The sequence below is a fragment of the Ambystoma mexicanum genome, chromosome 11 (genome assembly GCF_040938575.1).
Source record: "Ambystoma mexicanum isolate Mex_15411 chromosome 11, UKY_AmexF1_1, whole genome shotgun sequence".
NCBI lineage: Eukaryota > Metazoa > Chordata > Amphibia > Caudata > Ambystomatidae > Ambystoma > Ambystoma mexicanum.
The window spans coordinates 798732553-798759437 of NC_090934.1; the positions used below are offsets into that span (position 1 = coordinate 798732553).

A 26885-nucleotide genomic window follows, 5' to 3' on the forward strand; every position below is an offset into this window, starting at 1 on the left:
AGTGCAAGGTAACAGGTCCAGCTTCAGTATCCGACAGAAGAAGGCCGGAAAACCAAGTCCTTTCATCCATCCAATTCAGGATAGGCTGCAGGTAGGGTGTAAGGGAAAACTGGAGAAGAACCAAAGAAACTAAAACAGAAGCCGTGAAACTAGACGTGATGCAGCAAAGACAAGAATGAGTAGAAACAGAGAAGAGGACCATAAGTATAGAAAAAAGGGAAAGGCAGAATACAGATGAACTCACCCAAACGTTAAGGAGAAAAAGAAAGTAGAATCAAAAGGCTAGAAGGAGCTGTGAAAAAATAGCAGCGTGAAAGTAAGATGCCCCGGAGGAAAAGCAGTCCGAAAATGCTGAGAAAAAGGAGGCGGAGTTACCAGAAAGTGAAAGCCCGAGCGCAGGCAGAGAACCAGAGAAAATAAACAGAAAGAAAAAGATGCCCAGAGTAGCACCGCAAAAGGCAGAAAAATAAGGAACAGGAACCAGGACGCTATAGAAGATAGTATTCCAGTCGGGAGGAAAATACACAGAAGGCACAGGAACCAACGGCACCAGTGTAGCGTAGGACAGGAAACAGTTGCAACGCAAGGAGGGGGCGTGGCTAACCTCAATATGAAGAGCACAGAGCGTAACAGCTAGAACGCTGCACAGAGCGCCGTGAAGGGTGTATCAATGGCGCTTCCACCGTGTCCAACACTTGCATCGTCCTGTCCTCATGACAGCTACCCTGCACTGCTGTTCCTGTTTCCCCACCCAGTCCTCTCTCTCCCTTCCCTCCCTCCGGCCCACTCTCTCACCTCTTTACCCGCCTCCAAACCACCTATGGCACTCTGTTTCTCCCATCTTCTCTAACTCTTTCTCAATTGACTATCCTATCCCTCTCACCAAGTCTGGTAGGAAGAAGTTAAAAAAGGATAACCTGGTCTCTAAACCTGGTCTCCCCATCGCCAACGCCTACACCAGCACATCCTCTAAACAGACCCTCACAACATGCTCTTTGTCGTTCCTTCGCCAGACCTTTGGACACCTCATATGGTCTCTGTGCTCTCTCCTTTCTCTTCTTCACCCATTAATGGTGACAACCGGTGGGATGCCCTCCTGCACCCCCTCCCACTCCTCTATTGTAATCATCAATGTCTACCTGAATGGCACCGTCCTGGTCCAAGGCCCTCAGGCCATCCTTCTCCTCTTTGACAGACGCTTCCCACGCCTCATCAACTTCCTTCCTTCTCCTGCTGTGCCCTCTCTCTCCTCTTTGGCTTTTTTGCCTCCCACCACCTCCTCTTCCATGGCTACCTCCCCTCTCCTCCTTCCTCCTTTGCCCCCCCCCAACCTCCCTCAGGCTCCTCTTCTACACCTCTGCAGGGCGTACCTCTGATTTGTACCCCTCCCAGGAAGACTTTCAAGGCTGGCTACCTTCTCCACATTGCCATTATCAACTCTCGCTCGGCTGTCAAACACTCTTCTGACATCTGCCGTCTCCTGGAAGAACTCGACCTCGATGTCCTCGGTCTCACCATGACATGGTTCATGGCCAGCTCTGTCACAAGCTTTGACACTCCTCCCTGATGGCTACAAGATCCTCTCGGTGCCCAGATCCACCCGTTCCGGTCGGGTTGTAGCCTTGATCTTCCCTGAGGGGATTCCTGCCTCCGATTCCTATGCGGCCTACTCCTCCTTCGAATGACTTGTCTGAAGGCTTTCTCTCTCCCCGCCACTCTCTCACCATTGCTCTGTCTATCGCCCACCTGGTCACACTACCTCTTGTCGAGTGGGCTGACCTGTCCTCGCTCCTGGCCTCTACCAATCAACTTCTCCTCCTTGGTGACCTCAATATCCCCCTTGATGCTTCCTGTCCCTCCTCTGAACTCTTTCGTGACCTCTGCGACTCTCTCTTCCTTCTTCCCTCTGGCCCACCTCACTCCGCAAGGCGCACTTTGGCTATTCTCATCTCCTCTGACCTCCCCCTCTCCAACCTTCTCACCACTCCTCTCTCCTGGAGCAATCACTTTCTCCTTTCCTCCCATCTCTCCCTCTCTACGCCACAGGCCAAGCCTGCTCCAGCACTGCCACCTACCTTATCGGTCATCCGGCCCATGAAGCATGTGTCAATTGAGGCTTTCGCTGCCACTTTCTCTCCCAATTCCCCACCTCTGGCTAACTCTCATCCTGACGCTGCCTTTTCCAAGTTCCACCCTGCTTTCTCTGATACTCTCGATGTTCTTGCCCCTGTCATGAGGATCCACTTGAAGCCCAAAGCCAAGTGCAACTTTTGGTACGACTCTGACCTAGTCACACTTAAACGCAAGTGTAGGGTGGCCGAGAAGAAATGGTGAGCATCTTGTGCATCCTCTGACAAACTGGCCTGCCGCCTGCTCCAAAGACAATACCAGCTCTCTGTCTGCACTAAGAAGAGAGCCCACATCTGAGCCTGCGTCTCTGCGGCATCTAACAACTCGGCCGAACTCTAAAATCTTCAAGGAGCTGGCCAAACCTACTGCAGTCTCCACCTCTCCTGTCCCCTCCCAGGCCATCTGCAAGGCCCTGGCCTCATTTCATCTCCAAAACCCAGGAGATCCTGTCCACCCTCTCGTCCTCTCCTACCCTTCCCTCTTCTCTCTCTCTCTCTCTCTCCGGTCCACCTGCAGTCGCCTCTCCTCCCTCTTTCTCTTCCTTTCTCCCCTGATGAGATTTCCAGACAAGTGCGATCTATGAAGGTCTCGGCAAAACAGGTTCTTCCTTGTTCCTCCAAAACCATCAAGGACCATATTGACAACCTCACTCCAGCCCTGGCCGACTTCTATAACCACTCCATCACTACTGGAGCCTTCCCATCCCCCTCTGAAGCACTCTTGTGCACCCTCTACTAAGGAATCCCACTGCCGACCCCTCCTGCCCATCTAACTATCGCCCGATCTCTATCACTCCTTTCTTGGGTAAACCCATAGAAAAGCTGCCCATCTCCCAGCCAAATCTTCACAATGATTCTATTGGTTGTCTCCATGACCATCAGTCTGACTTCAGAGCAGCTAGAAGCACGGAAACTGCGCTCCTGAAAATCCATGAAGACCTGCTCTCCAACCTTGATCCCAATCTCCCCTCTGTCCTCTTCCTACACGATCTCTCGTCCGCCTTTGAAACAGTCAACCATGCCCTCCTGCTCAATCGTCTCCATGATAATCTGGGTATCACTGATCAGGCCCTGGCCTGGCTGACCTTCCTCTACAACCAGCGCTCCCAGATCCAACTAGGGTCCTTCCTTTCCTCTCTCACTCTCCACTTGTGGTGTTCCCCCAGGGGTCCAACCTCTCTCCCTCGCTTTTCAACCAATACCTGGCACCCCTTGCCCACCACATTGCTGCTCTCTGCTCCAATTTTCAGTGCTATGCGGATGACTCCGCTCATTTTCAGGCTCCCCTGTGCAACCTCTTCCCTCTCATCTCTGTCTTCAATTCAGGAGTGGTGTCCCGCCAACAACCTCTGCCTTGATGCTAGTAAGAGATCCTCCTCATCGGCACTTCTGCACCTTCCTTTCCCGTCACTCTCTGGCCGTCCTCCCATCGCCCTATCCCTGCTCCCACCTGTAAGGCTAAGAACCTCTAGGTCATCTTCGACTCCATGCTTTCTTTTTCTCCACACATCTCTGATGTCTCTAAGAAGTGAAACTACCAACTGCACCTCCTCCGAGGTATTCTTCCTTTCCTCTTCTTTCCCCAGAAGCTCTCTGTCTCTAGAGCTCTAGTTCTCTCTAGGCTGGACTACTGCAACAGCCTCATCCTAAATCTGCCTTCTACTACTCTCCGCCCTCTGCAACTCATCCAAAACAGGACTGCGAGACTGGTCTTTGGCCTCAAGCCCAGAGATCGTATCTCTCCAGCTCTGAAATCTCTTCACTGGCTCCGTGTGGCTGCTAGGATTAAGTTCAAGACCCTTTGCATTGTCCACAAGGCCTTCTGGGCCTGGGTCAGCAATACCTTCAACTCTCCCTTCAGAAATACCTTCCTACTTAAGCTCTTCGCTCCTCCAACTCCCTCATGGTCAGTCGCTTCTCCAAGCAACGAGTTGAGGGTAATCTTTTTCTTTGGCTGGGTCCTCCCTCTGGAACAGCCTCCCTGCCACTCTGAAACTGGAGGAAAACCATCTTCAGTTCCGGAAGCACATCAAGACATTACTCTTTTCTTCTGCCTTCTCTCTTCCTCTCCCCTGCTGATCCGTCTGTTTCAGCACCAGGCACCTGGCTACCCTCTGATTTCGGACCCAGTTCCATGTCCACCCAGCCGCATAACCCGCACTGCCTCCTGGCAACCCCTGCACTTGGGTCTGTATCTGCAACCCTACAGTCCCTTCCTGCAGTTATTAGACACCCGTTGTCTACGCCTTACTCTTGTCATCTGCTGTCCGCACTACCTGTTGTTGTTGATCACATGTTCAGCACTTTTCCACTCCGCCCCAACCCTGTGCACTCCCCCCCCTCCGTCCCTCCCTTCCTCTTCCCTGCACTTACACGCTCTCAATACACGCTCTCAATGTCACTGGTCCTAGTAAGATTGTTGTTTTTGTTCCTCCCTTGTATCCATCCCTTGCCTCGTTGAGCCCTGAAACACTTGAGTATGGGCGCGATATAAATAAAATATCATATGCACATTGATGTATATTTGCTGTACTATGCATATGCACATTAACACAAAGAGCTTGTATTCTGATCATCGCACTAATACATTATGACATGATTCAGATTGAATTATTGCTGTTTGTTCATAGCCAATCTCTGTCTCATTTCAATGTACACATTTTTCCTATGTAGGTTTTGAAATAGTAATGTTGGTGTTGTAAACTATAGTACAGGGTTTCATTTTTACATGTAGACTTGTGCACATGGAAAGGCTATTTATACTTTTAAAATAGCAGTCCAGGTGCCTCTAGGATGTAAAGATGGTAGCCATGACTACACTAATTGGTGAAATCAAGATATTTCCTCAACTCACACAAACAACATATCTCTGAATCCCAGTGGCAGCGAAGGGAGCGGAGCAGAAGGTCAAGCCGGTAACATGCAGCGAGATGCACTGCCAGCATGGAGTGAGGGAAATAACATCAGCTGCAAGGAAAAGGCTTCAGATTCCCTCACAACTGAAAACCAGTGATACAATTGGCACCTCCCATCTAAAAAGACACTGCTACAATTCCCCCATTAAGGGCCATTGGTAAACAATCCAAATTAATGAAACAACATCTACAAAACCACAAAGACATGGGGAAATAAAATAAAACCTTTCCTAAAGCAAGATGAACAAAGAGCCATCCCTACCATCTACCCAGGAGAAACAAATCAGAAACTGGAGCAAAACCCTTATAATTGACCTTAAAACAAATCAATAGGAGATAGCCTACCCTATGATGTAAGCACTACTTCCCCGAAGGAGAAGCCACACAGTTCAGCCAATCAGTCGGCTAGTGGAGATGGTACTGAATAAAAGGAGAGCCAGTTTAGTTGCCTCAGCTGGGAACCGGTTCCCCGTCTCGCTAGTTTGGGGAATACCAGGGAGAAGAAGCGAGAAGCAGCGGAAATAAGGCTGCCTTCTGCCTGGTAGCTACCCTGCTATACTGAAGAGAGAACCCTGCTGAACCCAGAGGGGGAGAAGAGGCCTGCACCACTCTGATCCAGGAGCAAAGAGGAGCTGGAACAAAGGCAGCCAGTGCTAGCCTATGAAAGGGGCTAAGCAACCTAAGGTTCCCCAGTGAAGGTGGGACTGTGGGCAGCCTCACATCTCCTAGAAGAGAAGGGGTGATCCCAGTTCGAAGGAGTCACGTAAGAAACTCATCCCCATGCTCCTAGTGAAGATACCCCAAGAGAGGGGACCAAGAGTCAAGAAACCCCAGAAAAAAGGGAGAGAGTGAAGACACCCTGGAAAAGGGATACAAGAGAGAAATACCCTGAGTCAAGTGAAAGAGTGTGCAGCTCTGGAGGGGAAAAGAAACACTCTGGAGTGGGGTAAATCCATAGAAACGGCAACCCGAGGTGGCAGGAGAACGAGAGAGTGAAATATCTCAAGACTTTATTTGGGACTATGTTTGGAACATTTAGCCAGAACAGCAGAACCTGAAGAACATTCAACTAAGGGAGAAAACCCACAACAGAAGCAGTCAAGCATCTTTTTAGACTTATGTTTGTTAGTTTCAATAAATGTACAAGGCTAGAATTGGGATTTGGGCTAGGGACTTCATGTTTTGGTGCATCCCAACAAGAATGCCCTTTTCCTTGAGTTTAAGAATAGGGAACTTAAAACTTAAGAGTTAATTTTCATTATTTTAGTTTGTTATTTTCTTTGAAGCTTGTCAGGTGGTCAGCCTAATGGTAATCCCATGAACATGATGTCCCAGAGTCAGAGTCCTACTTCTGGCTTGCCACAACTAGGTCATGGAAAATCCAACATTGTATGTAATTATATGTAAATAAGAGTAAGAATAACAAGACCATTACGCTATCATGCCACACTAATCTCCTAAAGTTAATCTCCTTAGCAGGGCGCACACACACTCCTTTCCATTGGCACAATCGTTATCTGCTCAGGAAACTACAATATGTTTACTTGCCAATCAAGCATGGGCATACCTTTCTGTAGGCATCGCAGACTAGAATCATTTCTTGCAAAAGTCGTCCGTCTGGAGTCGTTTTAGGGACAATTTCCCAGAAGACGAGCAGAAGCTTTTTGATGGTGTGATCTTGCAGAGGTAGCACAAAACGAATGATGGTCATCAGAAGGCCCGGGAGCTTCTCTCCATTAAGGATCATGATGATTACCTTCTTCAGAGCTTCAGTCTTCGACTTCACATCTCCTTTTTCTGTTAAGAACAATTAGGAGACCAAAGACAACATCACAAATCATGCAGAGAACAAGAGCATGAAGAAATACTGATGGCTATTAATCCAGAAGAGGATGTTTTGAACAAGGTCTACTATGCATGACTGCTTAAACTACAAGATCAGATCAAGTAGCAGCATAAGGAGTCATTTGGACACATCCATACTCCCACCCATGCCTCACCCGCCAACGAGATCTAGGATGTGGAATCTACCTTTGGATTATATAATTTAGATCATAAAACACTGCTTTTGTAGAATGGTTTTTATTTAAAGGGATTTTTTTATCATTAGGTGCGAACACCCAACAAAAAAAAAAAAAAACATTAACACGCAGCTATCAATTGTTGCAATTCAACAAAAAACTATCAAGAGTAGATAGGGAAAGCAAACTCAATGTCATGGCATGACAACCCAATCAAGTCGAATAGTATTTGAGTAGTTAGATGATGCAATAATGTTTGTGAAGAGAACAATAATGCAAAGAAAGAAAAGAACAGAGTAAGAAGGAAGGATAGAGATGACGGTAAATGAGTACATTAACGGGACAAAGGCACACTGCATCATGATTAGAGCTTCTGTTAAGTGATTTAAATTAAAACCGCTATAAAACTTCTTGCAGTTTTGATTACTTCATTTTATAAAATGTATTGTGTGTTTTAGTTTCACACATTTCATTCAAGAGATTACATCACATATGATAAAACCTTATGCCAAACCATTATTTAAAAAAACGTAGAAAATGTCCAAACCTTTCTAGCATTCACATTTGATTAGTAATGAGAATTTAAAAAAGATGCAATGATGTTAAAAAAAACTACAAAAATGTCTCAGTTAAAATGATCTTCTAATACTTGATTAGCCACATACAAGAAAGCACATCAAAGTCCCTTACAGTAACTGAAATTTGAAGAAACAGTTTATAACCCTCTCCTTATACAACATTAAAAAATTGCTGCCATTGCCCAGGCCGCCGTTGTTTCACAGAGTAAAAGGTGCCAAAGCCTTTCCCATGCTGATTTGCCTGAGAAAACCAGAAATGTACCCAGAAGTTCCCCTTGAGCTACATTAAAATATGTACATCCAGCAAATAGGTGATGGATGGATTCCAAGCCCACATTACAAAAATCGGCAGGTTTTTTCCATCTTAGGAATCTGTTGTCTTGCACCCATGACCTCTTTTATTGGATATAAATCAAGTTTTAGAGCACAGCAATGCAACTCCACATTTCCTAGAGGGATGTTTTTGCAGAAGGACTTAAGAGTTATAACCTTTCACATCATAAATAGAATGGCTAAAGATGGTATATGTTGAAAGCCTAACTCTGGTCTCAGTCCAATCATGCTCGTATAGACGCTTCTTGACTTTGTGGGCAAGATAAGTCCTCTTCCGTTACACCTATATGGGAAAAGATTTCAACACATGCGTCTGCTCACGCTGTTGGTGGTTTACACTTACGGGAAACCATCCCTGCCCTTAATTTAGTGTATACTGTACCATCTGGAGGTGCAATCAACCCTTTATAGAGCTGTAAATGTCTCCAGTCTATCAAAGCGTCCAAAGATGTAATCTCCAAAATATGCCCAATAGCCCATGTGTGCCCTGCGCCAGGGCCAATACCCTTCGCCATTGGTTTCCCTCAAACCTTAGCCAATATCCCTCAACCTCCAAGGCTTTTCACACCTTGAATAATTTTGAGGGCGATATTCTGCCGGTATCACTGAAGGACCGGTCTCAGGGAAAAACATCCAAACTTTTAATCTAGTTGCTGCACTGGAGCAGCAGAAGTCAAGACAGCGGTTTTACTCATTGAGGTCAAAGCATACGTGGCTTTGTTTGTTCCCATAAAAAAATATATATTTAAAAGATTACTAAATCTCAAACTTTTGACCCTAATTTCCCATTTAAAAAAAGTATTGCATGTTGTTTTAAAAAAAAAAAGAATTTAGAATTAAAATGTTTGATTTTTTAGTATTGAGTTACAAATCCAAGTTCGTAAAATACTCATTTACCGTTGTCAGAGACCACTGCATGCACACTGATGCATAATCAAACAACACTATCATTTGCATAGAGCAAATACGGTATTGGTAAAGACCCCAATTAGGAAGGTTAGACTTCACACCTTTAACTCCCCAGGTCTGCAACATACATGTTAAAGAGAAATTGGCCAATACGCACCCCTGGCACAGGCCCCACTCTTTACCCAATCTGAGCAGGTGCCTCTCTGGGTCCAGTCTGATTTTCAACCTTGTGTCAGAGTAGAGTGACACTTCTATTACTACTAACATATTTATCAGGACTCCGAATTTGCACTCGTCAGTGCCAGGTGAGGAGTCACTCTTTGAAAGTAAAAAATTGTGGGATACGTTTATGCAGAGATCTGGAAAACGACCATGAGCTTGTAGTTAGTGGTTCTCTATTTAGTTCATAATATAAAACACATACTGAAAAAATGGAGCACAAACGGGCAAGAAGCAACGCTGTTATTACAGCTCGGTGAGCACAAATCAAACATGGATTCGTTTTGATTGAGAGGCTGACAAACAATTTATTTTGTTTTAATGTGGTATAGTTTTATCTAAAACTTTACACAAGCAAAATACAATCATAAAATTCAACAGTATCATAATACTTTAGAAATAAAATAGAATGAAATATATCAGTATATATACATATATAGCCCATTGAATGGAAAGGAAAATTAATAACACTAAATAAACTAAGGTGAAGTGAAGTAAAAGACGAGCAGACAGTGATAATAATAATCATGAGCATGAACATAAACCTAATAACGCTCTAAAAAGAAAAGAACGATATATCAACAGCCTGCAGTGTAGCATAATCATGAAATCTCCCGATAGGTATATTATGATGTTGGCTGAAATTAACCATAGCTGATGGCTATTACTGGTCTTTAGTTCGATGTCAAACATAGGCCATACATAAGTCATACAGGGTCTATTGGCAGGAATTTAGCCTTTGCTCGACCAAGAGTTAACTCTAAGTTCGCTAATTTGTCTGCATCATTCCACACTCTAAAGAGAACCATCTGTAACTTAGCGCTGAGGATATTAACACAATGGTTTCAGAAGGTTTTTGTTCCCTGATGCTGTTCATATTATGTACATGTATCACATAATTACTTTCGTAGCTGATGGTCATAACTGAACAACTCACAAGTATATGTCTTGCTGTTTCTGGTTCGGATTGTTGTTTGCAGAGCCTGCAGTGTCCATCTGCAAGAGGGATTGATCTCTCAGCTCCTAAGTTCATAAGTGTCGGGAGGCGATGGATTCGTATTAATAGTATAAATCGCCTAAGGTGTTCCAAAGGGCATACATTCATGTATTTTTGAGCTTTTGTGTGGGTATGTATAACATGTGACACAAACTAATAACATTTTAGACTTGCCAGATGAGAATAATTCTTCTGCCAGTCCCATAGTTTTATTCGTTTGTGCATATGATATTTTATATATTCAAAATCCTCATCCCAGGGTAATGTCCAATTCATTAGCTCAAAAAGACTTCTCATTTCAATTGCTTAGTTGGATTTTAAACCGTCCCCCAATGCCTCATTTAAAGATTTTAACAGGGCTGTGTTTGGGGAATATCGTATTTTGAGATATAGCTCAGCTCTTCTGCCCAAGACAATCGATTTCAGGGACAAAATCCCCAATTCTAAGCAGAGAATAGCCATAGGCACACATTGGGGGAGACCCAGCAGTTTCCTCCAAAATGTACCTTCTACAATCTGTAGCCACTCGAGATTCATTGTACTCAATGATTCCAGGCCGTATGTTCAAGAGATACAATAGCCGGAAGTCAGGACAAACACTTGGACAACTATTTTCTTTTGGTGCTTCCCTGGGATTTGATTGGTTTGAAATGTCCCCCTCTTCCATAGTTACATTAAATTGCGAAAATGTCATGAGAGCAACCAGTTCCATAGTGTCCCCATCACCTTACCTCCCCATGTGGTACCACATTTTATTCACAACCCACACAGGAACATCTTATTAATGAAGCAACATTTGTGCTGACCACCGGAACTTTAATACACTGCCATTGGTCAGCACCACTGTGAACAGGACACAAGACACCCTGCAGCTAGTGGGAAAGGGGACATTCACACGATGCCAGTTATGATAATGACCTTAGCGAACTCTGTGGTAGATACTTTGAGGGCTGGCTACCTTCCGTCAGAGCTCAAGAAAGTACTGTCCGATTGGTCCTCCCAGGAATGCCACTCTGTCCATTGTTCCCTTCCCACAACCGACTGCCAATGGGCATCAGTGGTCATGTGACCGGCACACTGGAACAGAGACTTCCTCCCGGCTGCGTTGGAGGTTGGCTTGTTTGGCTGACTGCCCTGCAGTTACATCACCCAGTTCCATTATGAGTAAATTGAGCCTCCTGCACAGCTTTGCACATTCCTGTCATTGTGATCATGTGTTATAAATTGAAAGGGTCCAGCCGCCTGAAGGATTCCTCACTAGGCGTATTTGTGATTGTGTTAATTATATCCCCTCCTCTCCTTTAGCTAATCATAGAGCAGTACTTTAGACGAGGTTTTTATCCAATGTATCGTCACCCCCTATCATTACAGGTAAAGTCATTTTGTACAGGTATGTCTGTGGCTCAGCATCTGTGTTATTCGCCGTACTGGCCACCCCCCACCGTGCATCTTCTTTACTTCTGCAGTTGGTAGGCCCCCCCCCCCCCTATTTGGCACTGAATTTGCGCCTTTAACACATTTCTCCCCCCCCTTTCATCCATCTTTCGATCAATACTTCTGCCCCTTTCATCTACTTTTCCTTTTCTTTACGGACCCACAACCGTGTTACCCATGTCATGTCTCCCTCTTCCTTGTACCCGTTGAAGTGTCCCCCAAAAATCTATACTTTTGTCTCGTCAGGTGAACACTCCCCCCATGATGCATGGTAATTTTTTTTTAGTCTGTCTGGTGGTGGTGCTGAAAATATTATTTCTTCTTCACCCTCTCTTTCATTCACACCCAATACCTCCATAACCTGCATTTGTTGCATTGCCTTGGCATACCCTTTCTTGTGCGGGTGGCATTAGAGGGACAGTTATCTTAAACATAGCCAAAAGCCAGTTAGGTGCACAGGCGAACATTGAATACAACCAGGATGCTGGTGAAATGTTCTGTGTTTCTTTTGTCATTCTCTCGTGCACGGTTCTTATTTCCTTGACCATCTCGGCAATTGTTCCATTTGTAGCGTCATTGGCAGGAATTGCGGTGCAACATGAGCTGCCTGTTTAAGGACTCTCTCCATTGCCGTTATAAGATCGAGAACAAAACTGGTTTGGAGGGTCATCAACCGTAGAGCCTGTAGTTCTCACGCACTGAGTTGAGTCAGTCCCTTTTCAGTTGCATTTGGCAGTTGGAGCAGTTCGTAGCAGGTGATCTGCAGCCATTTTGCATTTGCTGCAGCTTGCACCCCAGGAACCAGAAGAGCAGTAAAGAAAACAGATGCCGATCTTAACAGTTTCAAATGAGATGGAATGTTATCTAGGCTCTTGGTGGACTCCCCCGAGATATAGTTACTACTAAACCTTCTCTTCCTTGTTACCTTGTGTTGGTTTGTTTTTCCGCTGTCGTTTCCTCCTTAGCTATGGGCAGTCCATTGAGCAGTATCAAGTCTGCACGGGGCACCACTAATGTAGGGTTTTTAACGGTCACCAGGGCACAAACCCCTTTCCAATCTCGTGGTAGCTCTGTGTACGCCCTTGCTCTGCACGTCCACCAAGTGTCCATTAAAGCAGCGGTCCCCTTCTGCAACGCCGCATTTTCCATCGTCCTCCTGTAGCCAGTATTCGTAGCCAGTATTCATCCCCAGCATTATTGTTGCATTGGCTCTAAAACAGAGATTATTGGGTTAGTAGCTTTATGTTTTCTGGACGTGTGTTTGTTTATCCAGGTCAATGTATGTATATAAAACTGTTCCAAATGTTCTTACAGCTAGCAATAATTTTTTAACCACCCTTTCTTCCAAGCCCACCAGCCCTTCTGCACGGCACTGTGCCCTCCCACTTTCCCATTGTGTAACACCGAACCCTGGATTTGCATCAAGGGCCTGGTGTAGCACCAGGGCATATCATACCCTGTGGAGGTTTTACAGTATATTATTTTATGGACAGTGGCCACCCGTTTTCCCTTTTGGGCCCCCCCCGTTACATATTCCAGAACCATATGCTTATTTTTCTCCTCATGGGCCATGCTTTCCAGTTGTATAAAGTTGTCCCCATACACCCTCTCCCCCTCATCAATCCACTTTACTTCTACTTTTAAATAACCAATCATACTGCATGTCCCTGGAACATACCCGTAGTTCTGCACAAGGCCAGATGTACCAGACACCCTCCTTCTTCTATTGTTACCTGTTGGGGCAAGAACTGCTTTGGCGTTCCTGTAAGGTGTGTAATCAGTGAGCAAATGTAGAAGCCATCATTGGTGCTCTCCCGTCCCACTTTCTTCATTTCCCCCATACCATATATTTTCTGAGCCCTGATCTACTCCTTCCCTGACAGTGCTTAATAATTCCAGCGTGCTAGCCACACTTTTCTATCACCATCAGCTGATGGGCTCAATATATCCTCATGTGCTAAATTACAGAGGAGAAGACAGAAAACATATGCAGAACAAAACAATTGTCACACTCACCTGGGAACTCTGCAGGAGTGATGGATTCCCTTTGGTGCCCCATCCTACTCCGGGTAATGGGTCCTTCCTGCTCTGGGTAGGGGTCCCGGACTAGCTGGAGGGTCGACCTGCAAATGCAAGAGGATTTAAGTGCACTGCTTTCTGTGAATTACCACCGAACCTCCCCCTCCCAGGTACCCTGTGTGTGTTCTCTAAATATCAGTGCAAGGCTCACCTTTATAGCTGGTGTGGTGAGCTCTCCATCCTGCAAGGTGCAGGGGCGCCGAGTCTTGGAATGGTTCCAGTTACTTCACTGGACCCTTAGATCCTTTGTCAGGTAAATTCTGCTGCTTGAGTTGCTAGCAGCCTGTCCAAAAATAAGTATGGCAGGTGGTTCCTCCCCCCGTTGTGGCAGTTCCTCAGGGGTTAACAAGTGTCTTGAGATGCAGGCATAGGCTGACAAGTCTTTATATTATGGGCATATCAGGGGCGTGGCGCGTGGAATAGGACATGCCGCGTGAGGAGCTCCTGATGATCCGACTATTTTTGCCAAATTTACCTACTAAAACTGCAACGAGCGCCTAGAACTTCGAGGGTCAGGTGTCGGAAGCTGCAAGATACGTGAAGCTTGCTGGAGAAGCTCATAGCCCCCGAGAATCGTGAGATATACATGGTTTCGTCGGTGCGATTGTGGGGCTGCTGCGACACCAAGATGGCGGCTCACAAAGGAAAGGCCTCCGAGGGGAAACAAAACTGATCCCCTGGACCTGCGGGACACGGCTGCAGTAAATGCCGAGAGAAGCAACACAATTGGGTGATATGGCAGAGTGGTCGAACCTACGAAAGCACCCGGCATGATATACGCGAATGGAGCCTCGGCGATCTGACCGTAAGAGGGGAGGACATTGGATGCTCGGGCGACGAGGCCTGTGGAAGTTGTATGGGGAGTGCGAAGCCATAGCCCATCCACAAGACAATCCGATGTGCCATCTCGAATGTGCGTCTGGCGACCTGAAAACCTGACCATTGCCGGACCGAGGACGGTGCGACAGTAGCACTAAAGCAAAGGCGCACAGGAGCAGCGAGAAAGCGCCATGTCGGCGAAAGGGTTGAGAGCTAAGACCAAGCAACCCACGATGGAGACTTTCACGAGAACGCAACGGACCCCCTCAACGTCTGTGCAGAGCGCGATCGAGACCCCTGTGGAGGATGCCCCTGAAGGGGACAAGCACCAGATCATTGAAGCTATAACGGGGCTAAGCGCCAAATGGGACTTGGCAATGGCAGAGCTACGCACAGCTCTGGAGCATAAGATCGATGCTGTTGGCACAGAACTCACCCTGCTTCGCCAAGATGTTAGGGCGCTTGCAGAAAGGACCAGCGGTTTGGAAAGTGGGGTCAAGATTAATTCAGATGTTAGCACGAGCAATGCGAAGGAGATCCATGTTTTAAAACAACAGGTTGCTAACTTGGAAAATCGGGTGGAAGAGGCGGAAGGAAGAGCGAGGAGAAACAACATTCGATTGTGGCAATCGATTGTGTAATGTTTTTTTTTGGGAGGAGCAACAGAACGCGGACGACCTACCCCAATAGACTATTAGTTTCAGCGGCCATTAGGGCGGCTATATCCTACTGAGCCCTGAGTAGAGGCTAGCGCTCAGCAGGGCTAGATGTGGGGATGCCTGAGATCCAGGAATGGAGCTGGGCAACTGTTGGGGAGGTTACTGTTGGGGGAGGGACGGAAGGGCAGAAAGTTGGGGGACGGGGAGTTGAGTGTGTGTGTGTGGTTATGGGGAGCATAAGTTTTGAGTTGAGCCTGTTTGGGAGAATCTGCTTGTGGCACATGCGGTGCGCGAAGGGACATAATCGATGGAGAATTGGGTGGGTGCTTATTAACGACCTATGGGGGACCTCAGGATAATAACGTGGAACGTTAGGGGCCTTAACAGCTACCTGAAAAGGAACAAGATCATGATGTATCTGAAAAGGCAGAAAATAGACATTGCATTACTACAAGAAACGTATTTGACGCGGGAGAAGTTGGACCTAGTTAAGAGAAAGTGGAAAGGGATCGTAGTGGGCTCGCCATACTCTGCATATGCCCGGGGGGTGCTAATCTGGGTGGCACTGCATGTCCCGTTCAAACTGACACAGGAGGTGGCGTAAACGGATGGAAGGATGGCTATATTGCGAGGGCTGGTAGAGGGCAGGGAGGTATGCATAGTAAACACATATGCCCCCAACCAAAACACAGCAGCATATTTCAGAGCCCCGAGTGCCAATCTTAGTGTGTGTATGGGAAGCGCGGTGATCTGGGGAGGGGACTTCAATTGTGTGTTGTATCCGGCGGTGGACAGGTCAGATGACAGGGTACATAAGCCTAGCCCAGCAGCGAGAACGTTGCGGACGCTGCTAACAGATTTTGGTTTTACAGATGCGTGGAGGATGAAACACCCGACTGAGAGGCAATACTCACACTATTCGTCCCCGCACCAACTGTACACTAGACTCGATTATGTCTTTGTTACAGCAGATGTGATGGCCGAGATTACCCAAACCGAATACAAGGCCAGGGGCCTCTCGGATCATTCGACCCTGATCCTCGGTTGGCAATATTGCCCCCCCCCCCCCCCCCCCCCGAGGGCGAAAATCCCTACATGGCGCCTCCGGGCAGAGGCGCTCAAAGACCCAATCTTTAGAGAAGATATAAGGGAGGAGATTTCCAACTTTTTTGTAGAAAACACTGGGAGTGTCGACTCTGCGGGCACACTATGGGAAGCTTTTAAGGTGGAAATGCGGGGGGCGGCCATTGCTAAGTCAAGAGGGTTACAGGGTGGGATTTTGGCTGAACTACAGAGGGCGGAAACTGAGCTGGAAGCAACGCTGAAGAGCGAAGAGGTAGACACGGAGCAGGTACTCCAACTACAGCAACAATGCGCAGGGCACTGGGAAAGACTCTGCAATCTTAATTATTAAAAATATGTCGAGAGGCAGCACGCAGGGGGAGACAAGACCGGCCGCCTTTTGGCCTGGCTGTACAAAAGCGAGACCCCTAAGTCCCCGATTAGGACCATTATTAGGGAGGACGGAGAGGAGGTGGCCACGCAAGAGGGTGTTAACAAAGAATTTGTGGAATATTACAAAGAGCTGTATGGAGATGAGATAGGTGACCAGCGCATGATAAACGAAACGTTAGAAGACATAGGGCTGCCCAAGATAAGTGACGAGGAGAGGGAAGAATTAGATGAGCCAATCACGTTGGAAGAATTAGAAGAGGTAGTAAAGCAGCTGCCCACTTGTAAGGCCCCAGGGGCAGATGGGTTCCCCAGCGAATTTTATAAAGTATACAAGGAAGAAATCCTCCCCCCATGCTGGATATGCTGAATGAAGCGTTTGAGATAGGACGATTGCCTGAGTCACTTAGAGAGGCGATTATAATACCGCTGCCCAAGCCCAATAGACCGGAGCACAAAGTTGGTTCCTACAGGCCCCTGTCGATGCTCAATCAAGACAGCAAGATTCTCACAGCTGTTCTTGCGAACCGATTGCGGAAAGTGATTGGTAGACTCATACATCCTGATCAGACGGGTTACGTCCCGAACAGGAACATTACACACAATCACAGGCGACTTCATCGGGTAGTCGAGTGGGGGGTCAAAAACGAAGGTGAGATGGCAATAGTGTCTCTAGATGCGGTCAAGGCTTTTGACTCGGTCAAGTGGTCATGGCTATTGGCTGCCTTGGAAGGGTATGGAATGGGGCTGTGCTATGTCAGGTGGGCCAAGATGTTGTATAGTGAGCCGCTCGCCAGGGTCCGAACTGGAGCGGTGATATCCGAAAGATGGCAACTTGGCAGAGGCACCAGACAAGGGTGCCCCTGGTCCCCGATGCTTTACATCTTGGCCCTGGAGCCATTGGCAATATACCTTAGGGCACAATACGAAACGATTGGCATTGAGGTGGGAGGGGAACAACACTTGATATCCTTGTACGCGGACGATCTGTTGCTATATTTACAACACCCAGAAGAAAACCTCTTATACATACTCGAAGTGATGGAAAGGTATGCAGAGTTGTCGGGCATCTCGATAAACCCTCAAAAGTCTGTCATGTTCCCATTAGGAAGCTATAAGGGGATCCCTGCAGGAGATCTGCCGGTGCTACAGGTACCGTGGGCAACGCGCTCTTTTTGCTATTTGGGCATAGATATGTATCACACGGCGCAGGACGCACACAGACAATACGGAAGTAGCCGTTGAGAAAATCAGAAACAGCATGCAGTTCTGGGCAAGATTGCCCTTAGCGATGATGGGGCAGGGGGCTATGCTCAAGATGGTAGTTCTGCCCAGGTTATTGCATTACTTTAGCAATATCCCACACATAATACCTAAGAAGTTTTTTAGTAAATTGAACAGCATGTGTAGGGACTTCTTGTGGCACGGTACCCGAAATAGGGTGGCGTTCTGGAAACTTCAGAACTTTTACGAAAAAAAGGAGGTATCAGACTGCCCTATTTTGAGGTTTATTATTTGGCAGGACAATTGCAATATGTGGCTAAGTGGCTCTCCGATTAAGTGACCCCTGAGCACAGGGTACTTTGGCAGGACTGTGCCCAGTTTTATTTGAAAGAAATGATCTGGCTGTCCGAAACGGCATGAGGGGGCGCCCTGCGATGTTGAAGCTGGGGCGGAAAATTTGGCGTAGGGCTTGTCGACTAATGGAGGTCCCATACCCGTGCCTCCCGCAGGTACTGTTGTTTGCTTTAACAGGGGGGGATGATCAGCTAAGGGTGATTGTTAGGTACTACTGGGAATCGGTGGGGCTGGCGACGTTAGGCGATGTCTGGCAGGAGGGATCCATTAAGGAGTTTATAGAACTCAACGAAGAGGTGGGGCTACACACGGGGCAATACGTCACATACATTAGATTGGTGCGAATGATTAAGGGCATATGGCCAGAAACAGTTCTGATAGAAGAACCAGATGCAGTTTTGGAAACAATGTATGATATGTCTGAAGGAGGTCATGAGATCTCGAGACTGTACGAGATGGTGATGGCTAAGGTGGGGAAAGATTTGACGCATCTGAGATTGGACTGGGAGATGGAAATGGGGGCCCCGATGGAGGACGGGATGTGGGAGCGTGCCCTGGGCTACCACAAAAAAGTATCTAGAAATGCCAGATTAAAACAAATTCAGCTATATGTAACGCATAGGGCATATATGACCCCCTTGAGGATATCTAAGTTCCGAAACGCTGGCATACAAGTGTGTCCTAAATGTAACCTAGAAAACGTTGACATGACACATATGTTTTGGTCGTGCCCGATTATTAGATGCTACTGGAGTGATGTGGCGCGTAAACTAGATGATAAAGGGGTTACTCTGGTTATAGACACGGCTTGGGCCTGCTTATTGGGTGGGTTCCCTAGGCAGCGGAAACTCAAACATATTGAGAAACTAAGAAATTTGGCGTATGTTCTGTCGAAACGTAGGATTGCCATGGGGTGGAATAAATGCCACAAACCTAAGGTGGATGTATGGTGGAAGGATCTACAGAAATGGGCGGAGGCTGAAACGGTGGCATTGCAGGAGGCGAGCAGCCAAGCTGATGAGGGGGAGGTGGGCACCCTATTGGCCTGGAAGGCGCTAATAACAGTAGTAACATCCAACCCAAATGACTCCGGAGAAGACGAAACTCAGCCGCATGTGCCAAACACTGTAAGAGATGGACAAATAGGCTCACGAAGGGGGGGTGGGATAATGGGAGCAGTGACTACGATCACTTTATGTGCAATTGAACCATTATGATCATGCTGCTTGTTTGGTTTTCGTTGTTTTTTGTTTGTATAAAATCAATAAAAGAAATTTAAAAATAAAATAAATATATTGTGGGCATATTGTGTGCAGGGTTCATCTCCCCTTCCCACTCTGTTTGTTCCATCTTCTGCAGGTGTTCGTGGTATGCTGAAATGGAACCGGTGAGGCGCAGGTGGTAAAAGAGCACTGGGTGAGACTCGTTGCGAGTTTGATGTCAGAAAAGACCTCACAAGCAGCCTGGATGAAGCGTGCAGAGCTGCATGAGTAGTACACTACTGTGCTGCGCTTCCCTTTGTATTTTGCATGCGCTGCAATGTTACAATTTGCGGCGTCGGTCTCACTTGTTTTCTCTTCTTTCGCCCGCAGGTGCTGGCGTTGCAAATCCCTCGACTGAAGTTCGGAGCGCTGTTGTACTGAAATCAGATAAGTGCTTTGTAAATCACAAAAGCTGGTTCGTGAAGCGATTTCAATGATACGGTTTTCTTTCTTCCTTCACAGGATTACCGGAGCTGTGGTGAGCATGTAGCTTAAATCAACAGAAACTACACAAAGCACAGACTGGTTTCTGGGCGTAGCTTATAATGGCAACCACGCTCAGACTAGAACGCGCTGCACAGTGCTAGCATGGGCGCTAGAGCTCTATATTGAGTGAGCAGGAAGTGACAAACCCTACATGGATATCTGCCTAAGAATAAAGGTGTTTGAGGCTGCTAAAAGCATCTTACCCTAAATGGGAATGGTGCCTGAGGTTTAGGGTGATTGAAGCTGCTGGAAGCATTTTGCATGCCAGGCCCTAAACCACATAGTCCCTGTCTGCCTATTCAATATCCCTCTATAGACTATAAAAAAAAAAAGGGGTGCTTAGCTGGGTGTCCAGTACCCATGACAATAATACATGTTACATTTCCCCCCACTCTTCCCATTAATCCTAGCCCCTTTTCTTTTTCCTTGTCCATCTTCATTGTGGGTTTCCTGTAACACCTTATTATAGTACAAAATGTTAATGTAAATTGCATTATACTTCCCGTCAGGTCACTCCTCCTCGTTCCAACGTGCTGCTGGTATTTCGTCAAACATCGGTGTGATGAATTCATGCACGAGGTTCTTTTATCTTCACTGCTACAAAACCAAGGCTCTTTCCACTGTCTTACTGTGTTTCGAATGAGGATCTTAGCTCCTGGATAGAGTCGCTGTGTTTGTGGAAATGCTTGTGCACTCTCTTTTTTGCACGCTTGTAGATTGCTGGACTTGCTGGGAAATGTAACAAAGCACATTTGAAATCTCAGTCAGATAGTTTCTAATTTCATGTCCAAGGATTTCTGAGCTAGGGTTAGCATCAGAACTTGAACGTGAAGGAGGGACAGGTGCATGTATTCTCCTTCTTGTTACAATTTCTTGCAGAGTCAGGTGGTCATCCGTAGAAGGTGCATTACGGAGGGCAAAGAGTAAGAGTTAGGCAAAAAAGCCAAATTTGATACAGTATTTGTTAGTTTAGCCAAGCACCCTTAGTAGGCCATTTACCCTCTCCACAATCCCGTTTGCCTGCGGCCGGTAAATTGGGCAAAGTTTGTGTTTAATTCCTAGGAGATGGGTTATCTCCTCGAAGAGATCATTGGCGAAGTGCTGACCATTATCTGATCTAACCTCTTCACATACGCCCCATCTTGGGAATACTTTCATAACTAAAAACGTTCCTGCAAATTTGGCATAATTCTTGCACAGTGTCCCGCCTCAAGCCAACGTGAAAATTGACATACTATTACTATTGGGTACCTGAAGGAGGCACATCTCTCTTGCATGTCGACAGTCGATATGCAAGTGCCCGAAAGGCCCTTCCGGGTGAGGCATCGTACCCCCTTAAGGTCTTCAATGTGTGACCACACAGAAACTGTTTGCAAACCATACAATTTCCCACAAACTCATTTACTAACTCATGCAGCTTTGGAACGTACCATCCTGCTCATTTCCGCACCTATACTTTGTGGAAGCCGGAGTAGGGAAATGCAGCTGTTCTAAAGCTACATTTAACAATTGTTTGTGCATCACACCCTTCAATGTGCTAGTCGGCCACCAATTCAGGTCTGTTGGTGACAGTGAACAATCTCTGTGTATACATAATTCTTTTTCCTCTTTTGGTACTTCTCCTTGTAATTCTATTATGTGTACTATGGGAATCATGTTGAAACTTTCCTCCCCACTCTTTTCTTTCTGCTGCGATCAGTGGCACCCTTTCCCCTTCCTCAGGGTACCTCAGCACTCCCCAGTCCTCTGGTAAATATGCTGCTGCTTTTGCCGCTCAGTCAGCTATTTCGTTCCCCATTGACACCCAGTCTTGTTTTCCTGTATGGGTGGTGCATTTCATTACTGTCACCTGTAAGGAAGGCATGGTATTAACATGAAGACAGACAAGTGACCACAGTTCAAGTGCGTTTATTGAGCTTTCACAAGGGCGACATAAACGCCTATCTTAATCTACAGATGGGCAAGCTACGGCCATCAAAAAATAATAATGCAGTCCTAGTGGAGTCTTATCAAATTAAAAGGGCCTATACTAAAAAATAAAATAAAAAAAATAAAGTAAAAAAAAGAATCGATTGCCAAACCTTGCTCGTAATGTACAAATAAGGCAGAGTGATGTTCATGAAAAAGAAAGAAGTGTTAACAAAATGATAAGTCAGGATGTTCGGGCAGCTGGCCTCCCTTCCCCGCGTTTTCAGCACAGGACAAGGCGGTTCACTCGAGCAAAGCACCCACTCTGGCTTCTGCGGCACGAGGATACAGTTCCATTTACACAGTTCAAGATCTTCTGGGTCCAAGCCTCTTTACTTCTTGCCAGTCTCTTGACTCCGAGGCCCTGCTATACAAAAACACGAAAACGTTCTTTTTCCTTTTTCCAGTATTTAGTTTTGGTAGCGGGGCTGAGCAATCATGCTGATCTCAAGAGGGGAATGTGAGCAGTAGTGATGTTACACAAAGGTCTACAATCACAGGTGTTCAAATAAACTCTTACACTCAAGGTTTCTTTGATAAATACTTATTAATTTATTTAACTGTCAGTTATAAAACATTCATTAGAAGGAGGCAATCACATAATCACACACAAATATACTTCAATACTATTTCAGAATACTTTTCAAGATGAGTAAAAGGCAAAGATTGTTAGAACATGAAAGGTTACAATTATTCTTAGACAGTGCAAATACTTTTGAGTTCACCGAAGAGTCAATTCAATAGGCTAGGCCAAAGTCAACGGGCTAAAGTCTCAGATAGGATAAAGCGGTTCTGGTAAGTAAACGGTAAAGACTCTGCACAAGTTCTTGGAAGTATTTTTTAAAAAGAAAAATCATGTTGGGTCACAAGTTGATTAGGCCTGCGAGTTGCAAAAGTTTCAAGCACTTTCACCGCGAGAGGTAAGTACTCTCAGTCTTGTTTCACAGTACCTTATAATGAAGAAAAATAGGAAGGCCAAGGACTTCTGTTCCTTGCTGTTCCTGTGCCTCAGTCGTGGGGACAAGAGGGAGGACATCAGGGGACTCCTGCACTGCACTGGGACTATCAAAAGCTTGCAACTGGCAAACTTCAATTGCGGTGGCTGCAAGTAACGCACACAATCTGGTGTCCCTCTCCCTGGTTCTATGGTTTCCTGCACAGGGGATACTAAGAGACCCCTCCAGCACTCTATTGTAAGATAGGGTGTGCTGGGTCTAGAACTTTAAAGACTAGTAAAGTCAATTTCACTTTACTTACTCAGGGAAACAGTAGTTTATCCCAGAGAAGGTAGCTAAGCCTTGGAATGTTTCCCTGTGTCACTGCACTGAGGGTGCTGTGTGACAATTGAAAAAGATGATGCCTATAGAGTTGGTTAGACTCCATAACCAAGAAAACACAGAGGTAAAATACATATCAAAATACATGAGGGAGTGGGAAAAAGGGTCACACTCTTCCAGGTAAAATATCAAGTCCTCAAAATCCAAGTTGCTGGGGGTCTCGAAGGTGAAGGGAATTGGCATATTTTTGAGAATTCTCCCTAACACCCGGGTACCTTCGAAACATTGCAGGTTTGAGCAGCCTTATTTCCTGGTCTTTGGTTTCTTACTTTCCAAGGCTCACGAAAGTAACAGTCTTTAGAGGTCACAGGTATTTCCTTCCTTGGGACTCTCTGGTCTCGTCGACTTTCTCCTTGTACCAAATTGCCATCTTGGAACTGCCGTTTCCTCGTGTGGTTTGCCTCCCTTAGAGTGTGCTTTCGTGCTCTGCCTTTTATCAATTGAGGAAGTGTGATGTAAGTCAAGTGTGTTTAATAACCTGTAATTGCCTAAACTTTCCTGGCCATGGTGTTGGGACATGTTAGGTATACGGCTCTGGTTTAAGTCCATTGTCGCTCACAGTGAATGGTCTGTGAGAAAATGTTTGGGCCGGAAAGGGTGGGGGGTTGAATTCCTAGGTATCCTACCTGGCAGAATGGGGAAAAGGTGTTATTGGGAAGGGGATATTGCGTCTCACCCTTCGTTGTCCCACTTCCACTCACAAAGGACCGCTCATCCAGGTGATCTTCCAGTACTGGTCCACCCCCAGGAATTGGATCCAAAAGCGATGGCCGTGTCCTGGCCACCTGGATGAAGGATACCTGGGGACTAGCGGGTGAGGCACCTTCAGGTTTCTCACACACCTCTACTGGAACTTTTAATGCCTCAATTCCTTTAATAGTTCTACAGGTTGATGAGGAGAACCATCATTTCTTTTAAATCCCCTCCTTTCTCACCGTGCTTGTCCGGAACGGATAGTCGATGTGACATAAACCGAATCAGAAAAGATATTTGCTGCATGCCCCTTCATCATTTTTAGTGCTCTTATCGCCACCAATTCTGCTGCCTGTACTGAATAGTGTGAAGGTAGCTGCTGCTGGGATGCCATTACATACTCCCCATTTAAGCAGCGTACCACGGCCGCACCAGTAGGTCTTCCTGTCTCTGGGACAATGTTTGAGGACCAGTCAATATAGACCATTGCTGCCCCTGCTATTCCGTACTCTTTTACCCGCATGTCCCCTTCCATCCTGCCCATGTGTGCTGCACAGTCATGTATATAATCCCCTTCCTCTATTGGTTCTGCTAGGTAGATTGCTGGATTCACACTTGAACACCTTACCACCTCTATGGCTGGGTTTATCAGTATGACCTCATATCCTGATGCCCTTTGGGTTGTTGGTGTACTTTTTGATTTCTCAAGAACAGCCAATAATGAGTGTTTCACATACAATGCTACGGGACACCGCATGGTAATCATAAATACCTTCTCAATTGCAAATGCTGCAGTGCAAGCGATTGTTCACAAGGGAAGTGTCCTTGCATCACTGGGTCTAAGCTTCCACTGTAGTAAACTAGTGGTTGATGTCCCTGCTGCTTCTTGTGTGAGGTCAGCCATCATCACTGAGCCATCTGAATGCTAGAACAAACATAATTTCTCGCTATACTTTGGCATCGCTAACACTGGTGCATGTGCTAGTGCGTCTTAGTTCTGTGAAACTCACAATCATGACAGATGTCCATTTCATGTCCCTCTTCCTGTGCTTCCGTAAGGCCCTGCAATAGGTGTTTCGTGAATGTGGCATAATCAAATACTCAAGCTCTGCAGTTATTGCATAAACCTAGAAAGTTCTGCATTTCTTTTACTGTTCGTGAACCAGTGGTTGAATGAATGTCCTGTGTTCTTTCGGGGATTATTCTTCGCCCTTCAATCGAGATTATTTGTCCCCAAAAACACTACCTCTTTGAGACAATACTGTAATTTTTTCCTTATCCACCTTGAACCCTTTTTCTGCAAGTACTGACAAAACGTGTACCAAGTCTATCCTACACTCTTCTGCCTCACAGCATATTAGCAGGTCATCTACATATTGAATCACTGCGCTTGATGTTTGCACGCTGCATAGATCCATTTGTATTATTCTATTGAGATGCTGGGCGGTTCACTGTACCCCTGGGGAAACCAGTATGTTCAAATCCGATTCTGCGATATGTGAAAGGAGTCGGATATCTTGAAACTGGGTGCAAGGGTATAGAGAAGAAGGCGTTCTTCAAATCAATGACTGAAGTATTTTTCCTGTGCTGGTATATTACACAGAATTGTGGCGGGATTGGAAACCACAGGAAATTCTGTTTCCACCACTTCATTTAGGGGATGCAAATCCTGAATGAAACGCCATGACCCTCCTTTTGATTTCTTTATCAGGTAGATTGCTGTGTTGCAGGTGGAAGTTGTCTGAATTATGCTGTGTTGCCATAATGTGTGCTGGGTGGAATATATCCCCTCATCGGCTTCTCTGGTCTAAGGGTATTGTTTTGCCTGGGGTAGTAGGGCCCCTTGTTTCAGTTTTATTTTTACAGCCCCAATCCCTTTCAGTACCTCTACATTGTGTGGTCCCTTTGTCCATAACTTTTCTGGCACCTCTTTGACATCTCCGTCTGTGTGTTTGTTTTTCTTCTTCACTAACTGTCAGAATGGGCGCCAGTGTTTCCGCTATCTGAACTGGGCATGGTATCTGTATCTGGAACAACATCTCTCCTTCCTCCTCGTCATCAGCTAACAGTTGTTCATCCGACACTCCTATCATTGTCAAAGTGGGGTCTATGCACAGCACTGTTCGCCACTCCATGTCATCTGTGACACACAGAATCACCATGTCCTTGCATATTACTGCTTCTTCCAACTGTAGCACTGTTTTTCTCTTTAGGTCATCCTTCTGACACTGTGGTCAGAGTAGGAATTCTGAAGCCAGTTGGAACCCCTTGCCCTGTATTCCCGGGACCCATCTTAGCAGACCTTCGACCCCGTAAAGAAACATGCTGTGATATAATTAGTGGCAGTGCTCACAAGGTGCTTTGCGCTTGTGCTGCCAAGAGACAAGCTGCTACCCGGGAATAGTAAATGCCGGGCGTGGAGCACACCATCCCTATCTCTGAATGATATGGTTGCATTTAATTTATTGAGCAAATTTCTCCCCAATAGGTTGATGGATGTGTTTTTAGAGTATAGTAAGGGAGCCACGAAATGTGTCCCTATAGCTAAATGGTAAATCTGGTTACTGGAACCGCGACCACCGCCCCAGAAAATACCAGCGTATCCACGACTTTGTTAGATAGTGGGAATCCCCCCTTATCTAACGCAGAATTTGGCGGCTCCTGTATCTATGAGAAATGAGAACTCTTGGTCCTATTTTCACTGCCACCTCGGGTTCCTCTTCGGGGTCATCAGCTACTGCTAGAACTGGAACTGGAGATATCAGACTTTCTGTGGGCCCCTCTATTGCTGTGTGCTGTTCGGCGGGAAGGGAAAGGGATTCCTTCCTACCACGTGGACTCCGGTGTAGTGGGGCACCACGTTTTGCCCTAGCACCACTGTGGTTCCCACTGCTACTGTGGGTGGCTCTGTCACCTCTGGGACCATTGCCCAACCTTGGGGCTGCACTCCCCCCTGCTGTGCTTATATCTGCACTGGAGGACTTCTACATCTGCTGGCTCTGGAGTCCTTGCTGTTG

General features: G+C 46.3%; 1 protein-coding gene across 1 annotated transcript in view; it reads right to left on the minus strand.

Annotated features, from left to right (window-relative positions):
* COPB1 (COPI coat complex subunit beta 1) overlaps positions 1 to 26885 on the minus strand; it is an 821662-nt gene that overhangs the window by 710358 nt on the left and 84419 nt on the right. Inside the window, exon 3 of the mRNA XM_069623734.1 lies at positions 6612 to 6841. Coding sequence (XP_069479835.1) covers positions 6612 to 6841 — 230 coding nt within the window. The remainder of the gene's footprint in view (positions 1 to 6611; positions 6842 to 26885) is intronic.